This window comes from Zeugodacus cucurbitae, chromosome 6 (genome assembly GCF_028554725.1).
Source record: "Zeugodacus cucurbitae isolate PBARC_wt_2022May chromosome 6, idZeuCucr1.2, whole genome shotgun sequence".
Classification (NCBI taxonomy): Eukaryota; Metazoa; Arthropoda; class Insecta; order Diptera; family Tephritidae; genus Zeugodacus; species Zeugodacus cucurbitae.
The window spans coordinates 39643232-39659147 of NC_071671.1; the positions used below are offsets into that span (position 1 = coordinate 39643232).

Below are 15916 nucleotides of genomic sequence, written 5' to 3' on the forward strand. Positions count from 1 at the left end.
ATATATTGTTGTTATAATACAATAAATCCGATTATATTGTGACAATTAAAGATATTAAAATAAATTTATTATATAATTATCATTTGTGATTTACATCAATTTCTTTATATAATGGGTTATATTTTTATAAATTTCCATACCAAAATATGGGTTTTGTGAAAGTATAGTAAACCAATTAAATTTTTCTTTGAAAATGGGAAAATTTTATTTACTTATTTCTAAATTTTAAAGCTGGCAGTGCTCTGTGGCAAATTTGTTTCGCTTGACATAAATGTCTTCGTTTTGATGTTCAACCCATTTTCGCCGCAAAGGGGCAAGAGCAGTGTGAAAATTTTTGCGAGTTTGCTGGTGTAAATTGATAAAAAGAAAAACAAATTGACATAGATTTTGTAGCTTCACAACAGTAAAAAATTATAAATTTAATTTAAAAACAATTTGTATATAGTAGCTGTAGCAGCAAAAGTTTCACAGAACCGTCTTAACTCTTATGAAAGGAAAATATTTCCAATTGGTCGAAAACATCAGCATAAAACAAAGTGAATTTCGTTATAAAACTGCATACTAATAACGGGATTTCGTGATTGGTTGTTATAATAGAAGTCTGCGTCATTGTATCTCAAATTGAAGAAAAGTTGTATGTGAACTCCAAAGAACTCACAAATATTTTGTATCTGCTTTTATCTGAATAAGGTCATCCTCCGACCGTGATTGGCCACTGGCCTCTAAATTGCTGTCAGTATATATTGTGTTTGTGTACTTGTATACCCTTTGTTTGCCTTCAAACAGACCTACTGTGGTAGCTGTTCCAGATAACGGAATAGAGCAATCGGCAGACGCCAGCTAACGCCAGAAATTCGTTCCCGGGGAGCGGCCGACGTAGACGACGCGTGCCCGTGTCACCGAAAATGGCTGTGAAGCAAAACAACACGGAAGCGAACGCTGCGCCCGCACCCGTTAATGGGAACGCCGTAGGAGGAGTTAGTACGACCGGCGGGTCTATGGCTGGTGTAACGGGCGGTGTGGGAGTTGGTAGTAGCAATGGCATTACAGGCGTAGTGGTTGGAGTCGGTGGTGGTACAAAAACCAAGAAGCTTAACGCTAAAGCCAATTTAGGTGCCGAAATGAGTGGTAACCCTGATCCAAATCAACCTGCTTGTAGTGGTGTCGATAGCAGTGTCCCAATCAAACCCAAAATAAATATGAAGTCGACGTCTGGATCAAGCGGAAATGGTGGTGGTGGAGGTGAAGCTGGAAACATTGGCGGTCAATCGAGTAAAAACACCACTGATATTACACATATTTTACATCTTATTGAATTGGTCGAATTAAACCAGCAGCATATATCTTTTGGACCAGATATAGTAAAAATTTATCATCACATAATCAATGAATTAGCGCGTGTGCAAACTCCCAGACAAATTCCCAAAGAACTTAAGCGCTTTAAAGAGGATATAGTCAAAGTTGGCGAATTCTTCGGTAAAGCGAATGAGAAACGGGTCTATCTTTTCTATCTACGTGTTGTCTGTCAGCTTATAACACAAGGAGAGGGTGAGCCACCTTCATGCGCTATCGCCATAATATTCCAGTTGTTTAGCTCCGAAATGGTTTTCGAAGCGGTGCAGTTAATGTTGGACCAAAAAATACCTGAACAGAATATAAGGAAGACTGTTAAACTACTTAGCGAATGGTTACGAATGTGTAATTTTTGCCAAAATCTAAACCTATGGATATTAGCCATACTAAGAGGTCTCCAGGAACAACAAAAGTTTTCACTCTTTCGTGATATTGCCTTGGATAATATAGAACCATTGTTCACATCGCTTATATTGCCAGTGTTGCGGCCTAAAGTATATCCCATCGTATGTCATATGTTGTCCTTCATTGACCAAACACCGGTAGTGTTTCACAAGGTAAGTCTCATGTTGTGCGTTTGCTGGAATTGTGTTAATATTAGATTATATGCAGATTTTGCCCAAGTTTCCACGTGTTATAACTTATCTGAAGCAACAATCGAATAGCCAGGAAGACTATGCTGAAGAAACCAAGAAAATTCTACAAAAATTAGTGGATTTAACTAAATCGTTAATGGTGCGCTTCTACGGCTATGATGATTTGTACGAGGCCATTGTGAGTAGAAATTAAAAATCTTGTGTAAATATAGATAACTTGACGCTAATATTACTTGGCAGGAGCTTGTTATGAAGGATATACCACTTTCGTATGATTTGCCAGGCTATGGGAACAGCGCTAAAAGTGCTGATGATATCAGTGCGGGTACAGAAATTATACCACATGAAAGTAATGCAAAAGTCGGTCTAGTTAATTTAGGCAACACATGCTACATGAACAGCGTTTTACAAGCATTAGCTATGACAAAGGAGTATGTAGTTCTCACGAATTTATATTCTACAACTAATAAATTCTTATATGTCTTATACAGATTTAGTCGGGAAATATTGTTGTCACAAAGCAAGTCACCACTACTGATAAAAATGCAACAACAGATTGCATTGATGCTCTATTCAACTCGATTCGAGTTGACGCCATCGCGCGTTTTCAGCGCTACACGACCACCAGGTTTTTCTCCGGGCTTACAACAGGACAGCTCTGAATACCTGGGTTATTTGTTGGAAACGCTACACGAACAGGAAATGTTGTTCCGCAAAAAGCAAGGAAATGATATGGCGAATGCAGCAAAAGTGATCAATGAAAACAAAGTAGCAATAGCAGATGGCGAGGCAGCAGAACCGATTGCCAAAAGTGCAAAGCAAGCCGAAAAAGAGAATTGTAGCAGCAACAGTGGGGAAGGTGCCACGGCATACTTCAACGCAACACAGACCCCGCACGCATCCACAAGTGAAAGTGCTAACACCGCCACCGACAACAAAACAAACAGTAACACGGATATTGATGACAAGTCCGCCGCGCCAACTAATTCCAATAATAGCGCTAATGATTGCAAAGATAACGCTGTGGCAACTAGCACAATTGATAAAACGTTTACGGGCAAACTGGCAACCACTTACGAATGCCTCACATGTGGCTGGAAGAGTCGCATAGTTGATAGTTTTCGTGATTTGCAACTATCCTTTCCGGAGGTGAAAAATGATTGCGCTTCCAATTACTCTGTACAAGATCTCATCGACTACTACTGTTCGCCAGAGAAACTATACGGCGACAACCAATACTTCTGCGAGCGGTGTAAGAAACTTAGCGACGCTGAACGTTACATCAATGTTATTAGTGCACCGAAAAATCTCATATTGACATTGAAACACTTTAAGTATGATCAAAAGTATCATACACGCGCCAAATTGATGCACAAAGTGTTTCACGATGAAAAGGTACAAACCGACTGCAATTGATTATCATAGATTTAGTTGCATAATTATTATCACATTTTAGGTATCTGTAAAGGTTTGCGCAGCGGAAACATTGGAAGAGATCGCTTCGGTGCATTATGATCTCTATGCTGGCGTCGTACATTCAGGCTTCAGTATGGACTCTGGGCACTATTACACTTACGCTGCTGATATCACCAATAAGTGGTACAAATTCAATGACAATGTCGTGACACCGTCTAAGTCAGAAGAGCTGCACAATCTCACGCCACCCAATACACCCTACATACTGTTCTATCAAATGGGTGCACGTTCCAATGAAGTGTCGTCATTCGAGGGAACCACAACAAAAGTGGTGAAAGTTGATGTGCCAAATCCATTGTCTTTGGAGGAGCTCTCTAGCGATTTGCGAAATTATATTAATCATGATAATTACATTTTCGCCGAGGAGATCAAGGAGCGTATCATAAAGAGCGGCGGTCGAGCAGCTTTGCAGAGTGCGTTGGCGGCAAAACGGAACGGTAATGGCCGCGGTGGAGGCGGTGGTCGTAGCGACTACGACGATGATAACGATTCGGATCAACCACCGCCGGCCAGTGGCTGTGGTGGTAATGCACTTGATATTAATGTTAATCGCTTTGTGTACTAAACGCTGAGTGTGAGATGTGGATCGAAATTATATGAATTTGTTTTTGTTATAATTTTTGAAAATTTATGTCGTACCCGCTATGAACATAAAGAAGTTATGGTACGAATGAAATGCACGAGGACACAAACGAAGTTGTGTAGTTATGAGTTATGAGACTTTTAGTGTATGCTTGTGTTCGGCAATTACTAAGTGAACTATATTTACATGAAATCATCGCAGAAGGCACCACCTTGTATCAACCACGTACTAACCATCCCTATATATACAAATATGCATATATATATTGCATACTGCTATTGCCATTATAATCAACGTGTAATTTTGTAGTGTGTTCGTGAGCCGATGTAACACAGCAAGCAAGAGTAGCATGAAATGTGAATGAAAATATTTTCAAAATTAAGGTTAAAATTTACAATTAGGTAAAATATGCGTATTCCCACAGATGCACAGCATCACAAAGGAAGTTCCAAAATGCAAAAATTAAAAAACAAAAAATAGTCGATTGAATTCAATGCTAAAATTTGTACTTGTTATTTGTAAACTTCAAATATGTAAACTATTTATATTGCTATCTATATCTAGCTAACATCAAATAGCAACAACAACAACAAAAAAATAACTAAAACTATGTAATGCAACATTATGCAACAATATCTTCATATGCCAGCTAAGTGTGCGTGAGAGTAAACTAGAAATGCATCAGTACGATAAGTTTTCAAGCAGACTGTATGGGAGCATAGGCGTATTTCTCCAATTGGTTTTGTGTATGTGTATGTGTGCTATTAACCGTTATATGAATATTGTATGAATGCGTGCGTGTGTGTGTGCTATGGTAAAATATGTATGTATATGTTGTATATCCGTTGCATTTCCCTTGTGATGCAGTCTATTTTCTTAGCACTTCTATTTTTTATTTTTTATATTTGATTTGTTGATTTATGATTTAAAAAATCATATCATATGATGAACTTTATTTCACTGGAAGAATTGCGCCAGCGACGCTATTACCGAAATAAAAGCTCTAAGCAAATGTAAACAATAAGGCAAATGTTACTTTCTTCGCATATACTTTGTTGTGATTGCAAAATATATTTACAATTATGAAAAATGCATATAATTAAACAGGTAATTGAATATTGAAAATTACATTAAATATATCCGAAGTCGAAACACGACAGCTCCTAACTGTCCCAAACTAGTAAAATAGCGAGCAACACTAAACTATACATACATATGCTGGTCTACAGACTTTGTTTTCAATTTGCGCACTAAATATACAAAATCATTTGTTTGACTTTCTTTTGTTATTTATTTACTATGTTCAAAATTAAATTACATATTTAGAATTTACAATTATTAGTGTAGTAGCGTAGAATTTATATGCGCTTAAATCCCAGAGTTGGTAATATTAACACGACTATATCTATCCTCATACATATAAAATCCGAAATAAAATTTTTATGTAATTAAACAGTACACGTACATATATACATATATACATAATTTCTATATGTATGTATTGAGTACGTATTACAATACTTAAAAATAATAAAGGAAGCGATAAAAACCGCATGAGCTCGTAGCATGGAATATTATTTCTCCTAATGGAGAGTTGTCATGTCCAAACTAAAGTAATGTATGTAATGTATACTCTATTCATTGTTTAATTGCAGAAAGCTTGTAAAATTATACAATTTAAGTTTAATTTCACAGTTGACAGACAATGTCTTTTCGGTTAAATGTAATAAAAAAGAATAACTGGCACAGAAATATTTTATTTAAATATATTATTTATTCAAACTTGTATATTTTTGTATAGGACAGTGAATGTGTTGATGTAGCGTCCGAAAACAATCTCAAATAATTTTGAGAATTGTCTGTTTTGGAGACTCGACTGTTAAAGGAACGTTTAAGTCAAAGTGTGTCAACCATGCCTACTAACGGAATATACTCTTAGAAGACTATTTTGGTGGTTGGATAATTCCGCGATGGAGTCTGGTTGGTTTACATTGCAAATCTCTGATGAGTATACATGTTTTACGTCATTAATCAGCGGCCAGCCGATTGCGCTGTAGGTTTTCTTTACCCATTTTATGTATGTACGTAAGTCAAGAGCAATAACATCTACCCAATTAACCCCACCGATCTAACACCACTTTCCCACTGGGACCGACTACTTGTTTTGTGGATCTCTGACAGTTGTCATCGGATCCATACTTGTCAGTTCAAGCAGAGCTGCATAACCGATACAACAACAGTAAAATACTATATTTTCAGATGACTGTTCTTGCAATAAATAAATTTTAAAGGTCAAAAAGTTTGCTCTTGAAATGGAAATACCCGTTGCCTTTTCATGCAGTTTTCAGTGTATAAGATGTGTGCAGTATGCCCTGTAGGTTTACGAAGTTTCAAAATACTGATAATAAATAATCTAGCCGATATTCATACAAATAATAACAACAATTAGGACAATATCGATTTTTTTACTATACAATTTTGGTTACTCATTATATGAAATGATCCCACTGTACAGCTGCTACAAAGCTATAACAAAAATGTCAAAAACAGCTGAGCGTGTGTCAAAAGCTCCAACATTCCAGATCAGACCCAACAAAAAGTTTGCGCTTATTGAAGGTATGAAAGATAACTTTGGGGATATCATTAAGCGAAACAAATGGTCAATTATCGTTGTCTGCGTCCAACAAAAGAAATAAGTAGGTGTACAACAAGCAAAAGTATTGGGAGTGTGTGTGAGCCCCCATCGGAGTGAAAAAGAATAAATCGTGAAAAATAAAACGTAGCGTTCAAACTAATCCAACGAAGCTCTCAAGTACTTACATATATTAAGCGTTGGATGAGTTACTGAAAGCTAGACGGGACACATCAATCCAGAACGGCGGAAAAAAGCAAAAAACAGACTGAGAAATCAGTCAGTCAGAACTCAGCAGAGCAGCGCAACAGTACCAAAGATGACATGATACGAAACTCTTTATTCTGAGAGAGCGCTGTAAAAATCCACATTTTTTATAACATTTGACATTGATCCCGCTATGTAAAAAAATAAATTGGGCATTTTAGAAATAACTTTTGGGTATTTTAACTTTTAGATATTATTTTTAAATGCTCTGTTCCCTATTAGACTTATATCATATATATACTAACTTAAATATATTTATATACTAATTATAAATAATTAAGAAAATAAAAACATGATTTTTTATAAATTCATGCAACAAAATATATTAATTTATTAACATAAAATATATAATATATTAAATATAATGATGTCATTTGATATATTAGATGTCATTTGTAACAAATAATAGCAAAAAAAATAGTTTCACACAGTTTAATATTATCAGTGTATTTCCCTAAAATTATATTTCGCACTGATTTTGTCATATACTTTTACCGGTATTACTTCTGGCATCCCGCCTTTTCTGTCAAAAATTCCTTCAACTCGCATTGCTACCAACTTAAAATGAGAGATCAGGGAATTTGGTTTGAGGGAAAATGAGAGAGTTTCGTATCATGTCATCTTTGACAGTACGGTGAACAGCTCAACAAGAAAAGTGTATTACTAAAAACAAACAGAAATAAATTACTACACATAACATTTAAACGATTGGAAGTAAAGTGCTTATTTATTTGGCAATTGCGCATTCAAATCTATGCGATAAACCGATTTTTAATATACACTTTGTTATGTTAAAAGGCGAATAGTCATCATAAATGAAGTTTCGACGTACACACCCTCCATTTATGTAGGGGTGCTTTCGGATGGAAAGGACACTGGCCTAATGAAGGTGAAGAGGCAGAAGCATTTTGACACCGAATACGAAATTTTCGGCTGTATTGTGATTATAATCACCTAATTTCGCATGCGTTTCTTTGTTCATGCATATGTCGTTATTTAACAAAAGAATTGCCGCGTCGAAGGGACAAAACGAGTTGAATATTGGTTTTGCCAGCCACTGACTACTATAAAAAAGCTTGGAGGCAATATTGCCGACGAAAACGTGGAATCTTCTGGTATATATATGAATAAAACGTGGAAAAGAAATAAATTAATTAAAGCAGAGCAGACGAATATATTCATTCACCAGTTTGAGTGTAGTTATGCTGCAAAGGACACGTAGCTAGCCACATCTTAAGCTAAAGCAACCAAATTGCCTACCTAACTTCTTTTTAGTATATCGCGCTATGTAGAGGCGAAAAGGACATATGCCACAAATTATACAAGATCAACAATCACAAGACACGATAGCGAGTGGTTGATTTATATTTGCGAAAATAATAATATTAAATTTGAGAATATTTTTTATTAATTAAAACTTTTATATTGACGTCAGTAAAGTGTGTAGCGGAAAATAAAGATCATAGTTTAAAAACAAAAACAATAAAATTTGAGTGTTCCTTGTGGCAATTTTTAGCTACAGAAAAAAATGCTGATTTAAAAATACATAAATAAACAAGTGATAACAAATTAGTAACGTGACTAAACCTGTTGTATTGAACGACATTCAGAAGACTTTGATAGAAACAACAAATAATACGAGTATTAAAGAATTTTCGCTATATGAAAAAAAATAATAGTAACAAACAAAAGTTAACAGTATCATCACAAATCAAGCTTAAATTCAAGAACACAGCTAAAAAAAGCAACAAGAAATACAAATTCCTCGCATCAATAATTAAAGGACAGATAGCAACACAATATCAAGATGCGGTTATTTCCGGTGCGTTTATCGAATATTACGAGAATGCTCGATATGTACTCACAGTTCAATCCATCACCTTTATCCATAAAACAATTTATGGACTTCGGTAAGTTTTATTTAATAGTTAACATATTTAATTTAATAGTTATTTAATAGTTAATAGTTAATTTAATAGTTCGGTAAGTTTTATTTAATAGTTAATTTAATAGTTAACAATTAATTTTATTTCATTCCATACATATGCACACATATATAAATATGTATGTAGTTATTATTAGTGAATTTGATGTATTTATTTATTATTTTTTTGAGAACGATAAAATTTTTTTATTTGCTTTAATAAAAAGTTTTTTTAATGAGGGACCTACATATACATATGTATAAAAAATCGGCTATTACTTTGAAGTCACGTTTATCATCATAGAGCAATAAATATTATATTACTTGAATGGTATTTTTATTTTGATACTCTTTTCCGTTTAATTGAATTGTTTTGGCAAAGTTTTGCTGATAGCCCCAGTTAATCTTTGACATTATCGCTAAGACAAAAGTTGTACAAACATATACTATACATGCATATGTAAATGTGCGTAGCGAAAATATGACTGTATACCTACCTGAAAGTGTGTATGATATGAACAATCTCCGTTTATAAAATTTTCTAAATTATGTTTTGTTTTTGTGAACGCTGATAAGGCTTCCATTTTATTAGGACATAACAATTACACATATGCACATATTCGTGACACTTAATCATAGTGAAGTTGTACTTAAAAGTCTGGAATATGTATGGTTGAATATAGTTTAAACATTTTAAATAAATATCACACTTATCGCAGATTTCGCACAAATCTAGAAACACATTTATTGTACAATTTGATATGTGTTTAGTGTATTTCGAAAAAATATAAATAATTTGACACAATTTATTTAGTTATGGTATATGTGTCCATGTTTATTTAGTTTTGTGAGAGTGTGCCCGAACATACATACATACATACATAAGTGTTTACCATGTTTGGTTAAATACTCGTATTGGTAACCTGTTTTTCTTTTCTTCTATCATCTTCTAATTACTAAAACAACAAATATTTTATTATATATTCCCATTTTGCATTTTGCAAGTTTTTTGTTTTGATTGTTCAGTTCGAAATATAATTCTACATACAAATATACATATATACCCACATATGTACATATTAGTATGTATGTTTGTGTCATGGCTTTGTTTATTATGTCGCACAGTTTCTCATATTTATTGACCCATCTTTTCTATTAAGCTTTCAGAGAGTTAAGATTGATAGAAAAGTAACTCTTAGATAAAATTGGTCAGAGAAATATAAATGCTTGTATTTTTATTGAACAATCAAGTCAAAAATATTAAACTATGATAATGTAATATGAAACAGAACTAAATTCATAAGCGCATATTGCTCTTAGCTGTGAATTAATATAACTCCCACATATGTACATATCTATATCACAAGATTTTGCCATATAAAATGTGTCGATGTGCCTTGGCATCGCTTCTAATAATAAATTCAACGAGCGTATAATTGCTTAATGATTTGCATTTCATATTATATTTTCATCTTATCAGCAAATATGAGCTAATTCTAAAATATGCTACTTATGTATGAATACACTTATTTAGGTTCGAAAATGCGAAAAACTAAATAAGTAAAATAAAAAATGTTTTTGAAAATGTAGTTTGAAATATGTTCCGCTATGAATGATTGATTGCTAATGAAACCGAGCGTGCCAAAACTGTCTAAGCGCTTATCTAAGCTTGCGGTAAAATCGATTAAAGGGATTATGGATAAATGTGGGCACTGTCCATTTTTTACCTTGTCTGCTATTTGATCATCAAGTAATTGAAGCTTGTATGCAATTGCAATTTGCGATCATCGTTGAGTGATAATGGTTAATCATTTTTAATTTGTTCTTTGTTTTGTGACCTATGGATTTGTATACACATACGTTCATATACACATACACACTTTTAAACGTCTTGAACGTTACAAATTCCTCTATTTATACACTCATAACATGTTGTTGCGAGACAGATATAAAGATATGAAGACATATGCAATACAATTTATGTATGTATATATCAAATGATCAGGATGGCGAGAAGAGTTGAAAAATCGATTTGGCAAAGTTTGAACGCTTGATTATAATTACCTACATCTGTGGACCAGGTACTTCAAACTGTATATATCAGTTGAAAATGGAGACACCTCTTTTCTTCTCGCGTAATGTAAATAATATTTTATACAATAATGAAACTAAAAAAGCATAATATCCATAGATTATATTAGTTAATACAATACCAAAAATAGGAGTAGTCAGTGGCATGTTTTGAATTTTTATAGATTAAACATTGCAGCACTGTTAGCTACGATAATTACAAAATTTAGATCAGTCTTCTAGATTTATTTAGTGGATGCCTGCGAGAGACTTCTACAATTTGCTAGAGTATTTTTCTTGCGTTTTGATTATTTTATGTGTACATATATTGGATTTCGCTAATAACTAAAAGTTTGATTTTATGGCAAGCGAATGAAATTTGTTTGAGCATTTGTTGAATATCATTACGTTTTCATTTCCAGCGCATTTATATGCATATATTATATTTGGATGCCGTCGTGCATATATACCGTTACGAATTCATTTACCGCAGCGCATAATGCCGGAAGTATTCAATATCGATGCATTGAGAATTTCCGCTAATATTTGCTGAAATTTAATAGTTAATTGCAAGTTATTAAAAATATAAAAAGAAAAATAAAAAGAGCGTATACATTACATTAATTTTCTTTGATAAAAAAAAATGTTGCATATGTTACGTACTAGAGCTCTTGGTATTCGACTAATATTATTAAACGAATAGGGCATTATTCGAATAATAATATTCGGTTTGCACTATTCGGATAGTCGTCAGTCATCGACTATTCGATTAACCGCTCATTTCCGACTATCCGGTTAACCGTTCGTTGTCGACTATTCGAATAGTGTAAGTTCATTAAATTTCTATTTTTATTGAAAAATGTGAAACACAGGAAAATGCGCACAATTGAGATTTTCACAAGTCAAAACAAACAAAAATCAAAGGTTGCTTGGATTGCAAACAATTTTCATTTATTCGAATATTGACAGTATAACTATTCGAATAACCGCAGTAGAACGACTATTCGAATATTCGTAACATTTCGACTAATCGAATAGTGCTAACCGGTTAATATTCGTACGAGCGGTTACAAACCGGAATAATCGGTTTTCAGGTTAATGGAATAATTTTGAGAGCCCTATTACGTACAGTGCATACAAATTTATAATATTTATCTCGAATATATATTCATTACCATATGTACATATGTATGCCATGTAATACATATATGAATATGTGCGTAAGCTCGAATTTTAAACACACCGGTGTATTAAAGCCTTGCAGTATTCTTCTAGCTTCTTTTTGGTGTTAATCGTGTTTTGGCTTTTTTTGCCTCCTCCTGCAGGTTAACAGACAAGCGCATAGACCACTCGTGGATTCATTATTACGTCGTCTATTTTTGGCTAACTCTTCATTGACATACATATGTGTACTCATCCATGTAGGTGTGTGGCTTGATTTTTCAGCTGTGAGTTGAAATCAATAATAATAATAAATCCAGGGAGCAATTAAAATAACGAAAGTTTTTTTATGTTTTTGTGAGTTCATTGTTTATTAAATTAAATTTAAAGTTATGAAACAAAACACAATATATTTTGAAAAGCTCTTTGAATGAAATGACCTTTAACAAGTAAGGAAGGGCTAAGTTCGGGTGTAACCGAACATTTTATACTCTCGCAATTTATTTATTTGGCTTGATTTATATTATATAATACACAATTTGACCCACATATTCGTCATATATATTGTATAAAGTTCATTGAAAGTTGGAAACTATAATATTAGGTTAGAAGCACCAAGGTCCTCGTGTTCGATATATGGGGCCTTAAAAACCTATGGTCCGATTTCGGCGATTTTTAGAATGGGGCTGCCACACTATTAACATAGTATTTGTGCAAAGTTCTGCACCGATATCTTCACTAGTACTTACTTTATATATTGTAAAGTAAACGATTCAGATTGTCTTCAAAGTTCTGGTATATAGGAAGTAGGCGTGGTTGTGAAGCGATTTGGCTTTTTTTCACAACATATCATTGGGATGTAAGGAAACTATTACAAACCAAGTTTTATTGAAATCGGTTGAGTAGTTCCTGAGATATGGTTTTTGACCCATAAGTGGGCGACGCCACGCCCATTTTCCATTTTGTAAAAAAATCTCAGTGCAGCTTCCATCTCCCATTTCTTATGTGAGATTTAGTGTTTCTGACGTTTTTCGTTAGTGAGTTAACCCACTTTTAACAATTTTCAACCTAACCTTTGTATGGGAGGTAGGCGTGGTTATTATCCGATTTCTTTCATTTTTGGACTGTATTAAGAAATGGCCTAAAAAACGACTGCAGGAAGTTTGGTTTATATAGCTCTTTTGGTTTCCGAGATATGTACAAAAAACCTATCCAAATTACATCCAAATATGCCCCTTAATAGCACGATCCTTCATACCAAATTTTATTTCCATAGCTTTATTTATGGCTTAGTTATGGCATTTTATGTGTTTTCGGTTTTCGCCATTTTGTGGGCGTGGCAGTGGTCCGATTTTGCTCAAGGTGCCAAGAAGTAAGTGTGCCAAGTTTCATCAAGATATCTTAATTTTTACTCAAGTTACAGCTTGCACAGACGGACGGATGTTTCCAATTATTAATCGTTTTGATAATATATACAAAGTTGTCGAATGCAATTACTTTAATTTTAAACTATCAACTAATTTTGAGATAAAAATAAATTGCGTATGCACATTTATACATACATATGTACATATCTCATTACTTTATTTAAGTCGGTGCGGAGTGTTGGCGCGATTGGTTCATAATAATGACAAAGTACTTAGTTTTTTGTCGACGATTAGACAGTTCGATTAGCACATTTGTAGTCGCATGCAATTAAACCCCTACGTTACTTTTTCGGTATTTGTGTGAGCAATTTCTAAATGCAATGCTCTCATGTCTGGTCTTTATTAGCTATTGACGAGTTTGACTTGAGCACCTTGTAAATATTTATGTGAATATAATGTGAACAATATGTCATGCTTAAACTGTGTTCAGACTATGCAACTTTTTTGCGGCAGCTCATAGATTTTAAACTAGAAAAGCAAAAGGCCGCTGCTACAAAATGTGTAGTAATTGCTAAAAACCCTCAGCTCTTTATGTCCATGACGTCACAATACAATCTACATTTGGAAAAACATAATCTAAAAACTACCTCAAGCTGCTTGAATGAGTGAGCTACAATAATAGAGAATTTACCGACAATCAGTAATAAATGTTGCACCATTTGAACACAGCATTATCAGTCATTATTTTATAAAGCGCTTTGTTTGCCTACATTTCTCTGTCTGTCCTCTGTTTGTTGTGTTCCGGTTTACGATTACTCAGCCATATATTCTAAATGCCCGACTCGGACATAGACGCAACACGATTTGCCAATTGGAATTAGCTCCTGATTGCAGCCACCGCTCTCCACTCCCAACCCATTGCGCTCATTTTATGTGTCTACAACACCGGCATTGCATATACAGTGTGTAAGGGGTCGTGGAAGTCAATGTTGTAGTTTTACTATACGCTGCATTCAAGCGATAATATAAACTTGCGCATAAGCACTTCCACATACATAGTACATACCCACAGTTATATCGACTGCATTCATGTGCTTATACATACAGTGGCTCACAGCTCATTTCGTGTAAGCAACATTTTTGATAATACTGATATGAAATTAATATTTTTTGCTCTGAACTAAATGAACGAATGATGCAATTATATTGATAATTTAGTTTTAAATACAAAACATGTAAACAAATTTACAAAAGTATTCAAATTCAATTTATTAAACAAAAGCCAAAAACACTCATAATTCATGAGTCACAGCTTATTTCGTGTGGTATAAAAATTCTTACTAAAAAGTTATAAAAAGTAAACAAAAATAAAATTTCAATATTTTGTGGAAAAGCCTTTTTGCTTGATTACAGCTTTCATGCGGTTTTGCATTGATTACACCAATTTTTTTGTATAATCTGGCGATATTTTACCCCACTCTTCCTTTAAAGCCGCTTTTAGAGTTTGGACGCTAGAAATGTGGTGTTTTTTATATTTAGGGTCGTTGTCCTGGTAGAAGCGAAAAGTGTCACGTATACCCAGGTCTTCTGCACTTTGAAGCAAATTTTGCTTCAGTAAGTCTAGGTACACTTCTTTATTCATAGTGGAGTCTATAAACTCCAATCGACCAACGCCTGCAGATGACATACACCCCCAAACCATTACATGACCGCCACCATGTTTTACTGTTGCGCGTAAATTTTTTGTTTGGAGCTCAGTATTTGGTTTCCGCCATACGTATGCTTTACCATCTGACGCAAAAAGATTAAACTTGCTCTCATCCGCGAAAATAACCGTATTCCAAAAAGCATTGTCCTTGTTTAAATGGTCTTTTGCTAACTGTAAACGGGCTTTTTTATTTTTCTTATTTATAAAAGGCTTATTCCGAGCTGTTCGCCCATGAAAATTGGAATCCCTTAATATTCTGCGCACAGTTTCTGGATGACATTTTTTGCCGAGAAACATTTCAACATCTTTGGTCACCGCTGGAGCACTTAACATTGGTTCTTTTTTAATCTTTTTTAAAATCCACCTCTCATCCGTTTCATTAAAAATTTTATTAGGAGCCTTTCGACCCTTGTTATGCACGCGATTTTCACGTACAAAGCGCTGAATTATATATTGAACTGTAGATGAACTTAAATCAACCATTTCAGCAATTTGTTTTTGCGTTTTTCCACTTTGAAAATGTTTAATAACTCATTCGCGTTTTTCAATTGAAGTGCGTGGACCCATGTTGTATACCGCGTAATTGCAACTGATCTGCATTGTTTTTAGAGCATAAACTGCTTCTTAAGTATTCATAGTTCACACTTTGATTTACAGTTAGTTTTCTGAATCCGTTATTTGCATGTATCACATGAACGAAAATCAACACACGAAATAAGCTGTGACCCATGAATTATGAGTGTTTTTGGTTTTTGTTTAATAAAATATTTGAATTTGAA

At 34.1% G+C, this 15916-nt stretch overlaps 2 protein-coding genes across 5 annotated transcripts in view; both read left to right on the plus strand.

Annotated features, from left to right (window-relative positions):
- Positions 1-236: 236 nt before the first annotated feature.
- Positions 237-8637, plus strand: LOC105216883 (ubiquitin carboxyl-terminal hydrolase 35). The gene is made up of 6 exons (XM_011191623.3): positions 237-1910; positions 1966-2127; positions 2190-2380; positions 2441-3344; positions 3406-5988; positions 8343-8637. The coding sequence occupies exons 1-5, from the start codon at positions 906-908 to the stop codon at positions 3988-3990; spliced, it is 2847 nt and encodes a 948-aa protein (XP_011189925.1). The 5' UTR covers positions 237-905; the 3' UTR covers positions 3991-5988; positions 8343-8637.
- Pdk (pyruvate dehydrogenase (acetyl-transferring) kinase, mitochondrial) overlaps positions 8570-15916 on the plus strand; it is a 37381-nt gene continuing 30034 nt past the window's right edge. For all 4 annotated transcript variants that reach the window (XR_003752691.2, XM_029043261.2, XM_011191622.3 and 1 more), the window contains exon 1: positions 8570-8817. Coding sequence is in view for 3 of the 4 variants with exons in the window: in XM_054233930.1 (XP_054089905.1) it covers positions 8570-8817 (248 nt within the window). In the remaining variant the exon portion in view is untranslated. The remainder of the gene's footprint in view (positions 8818-15916) is intronic.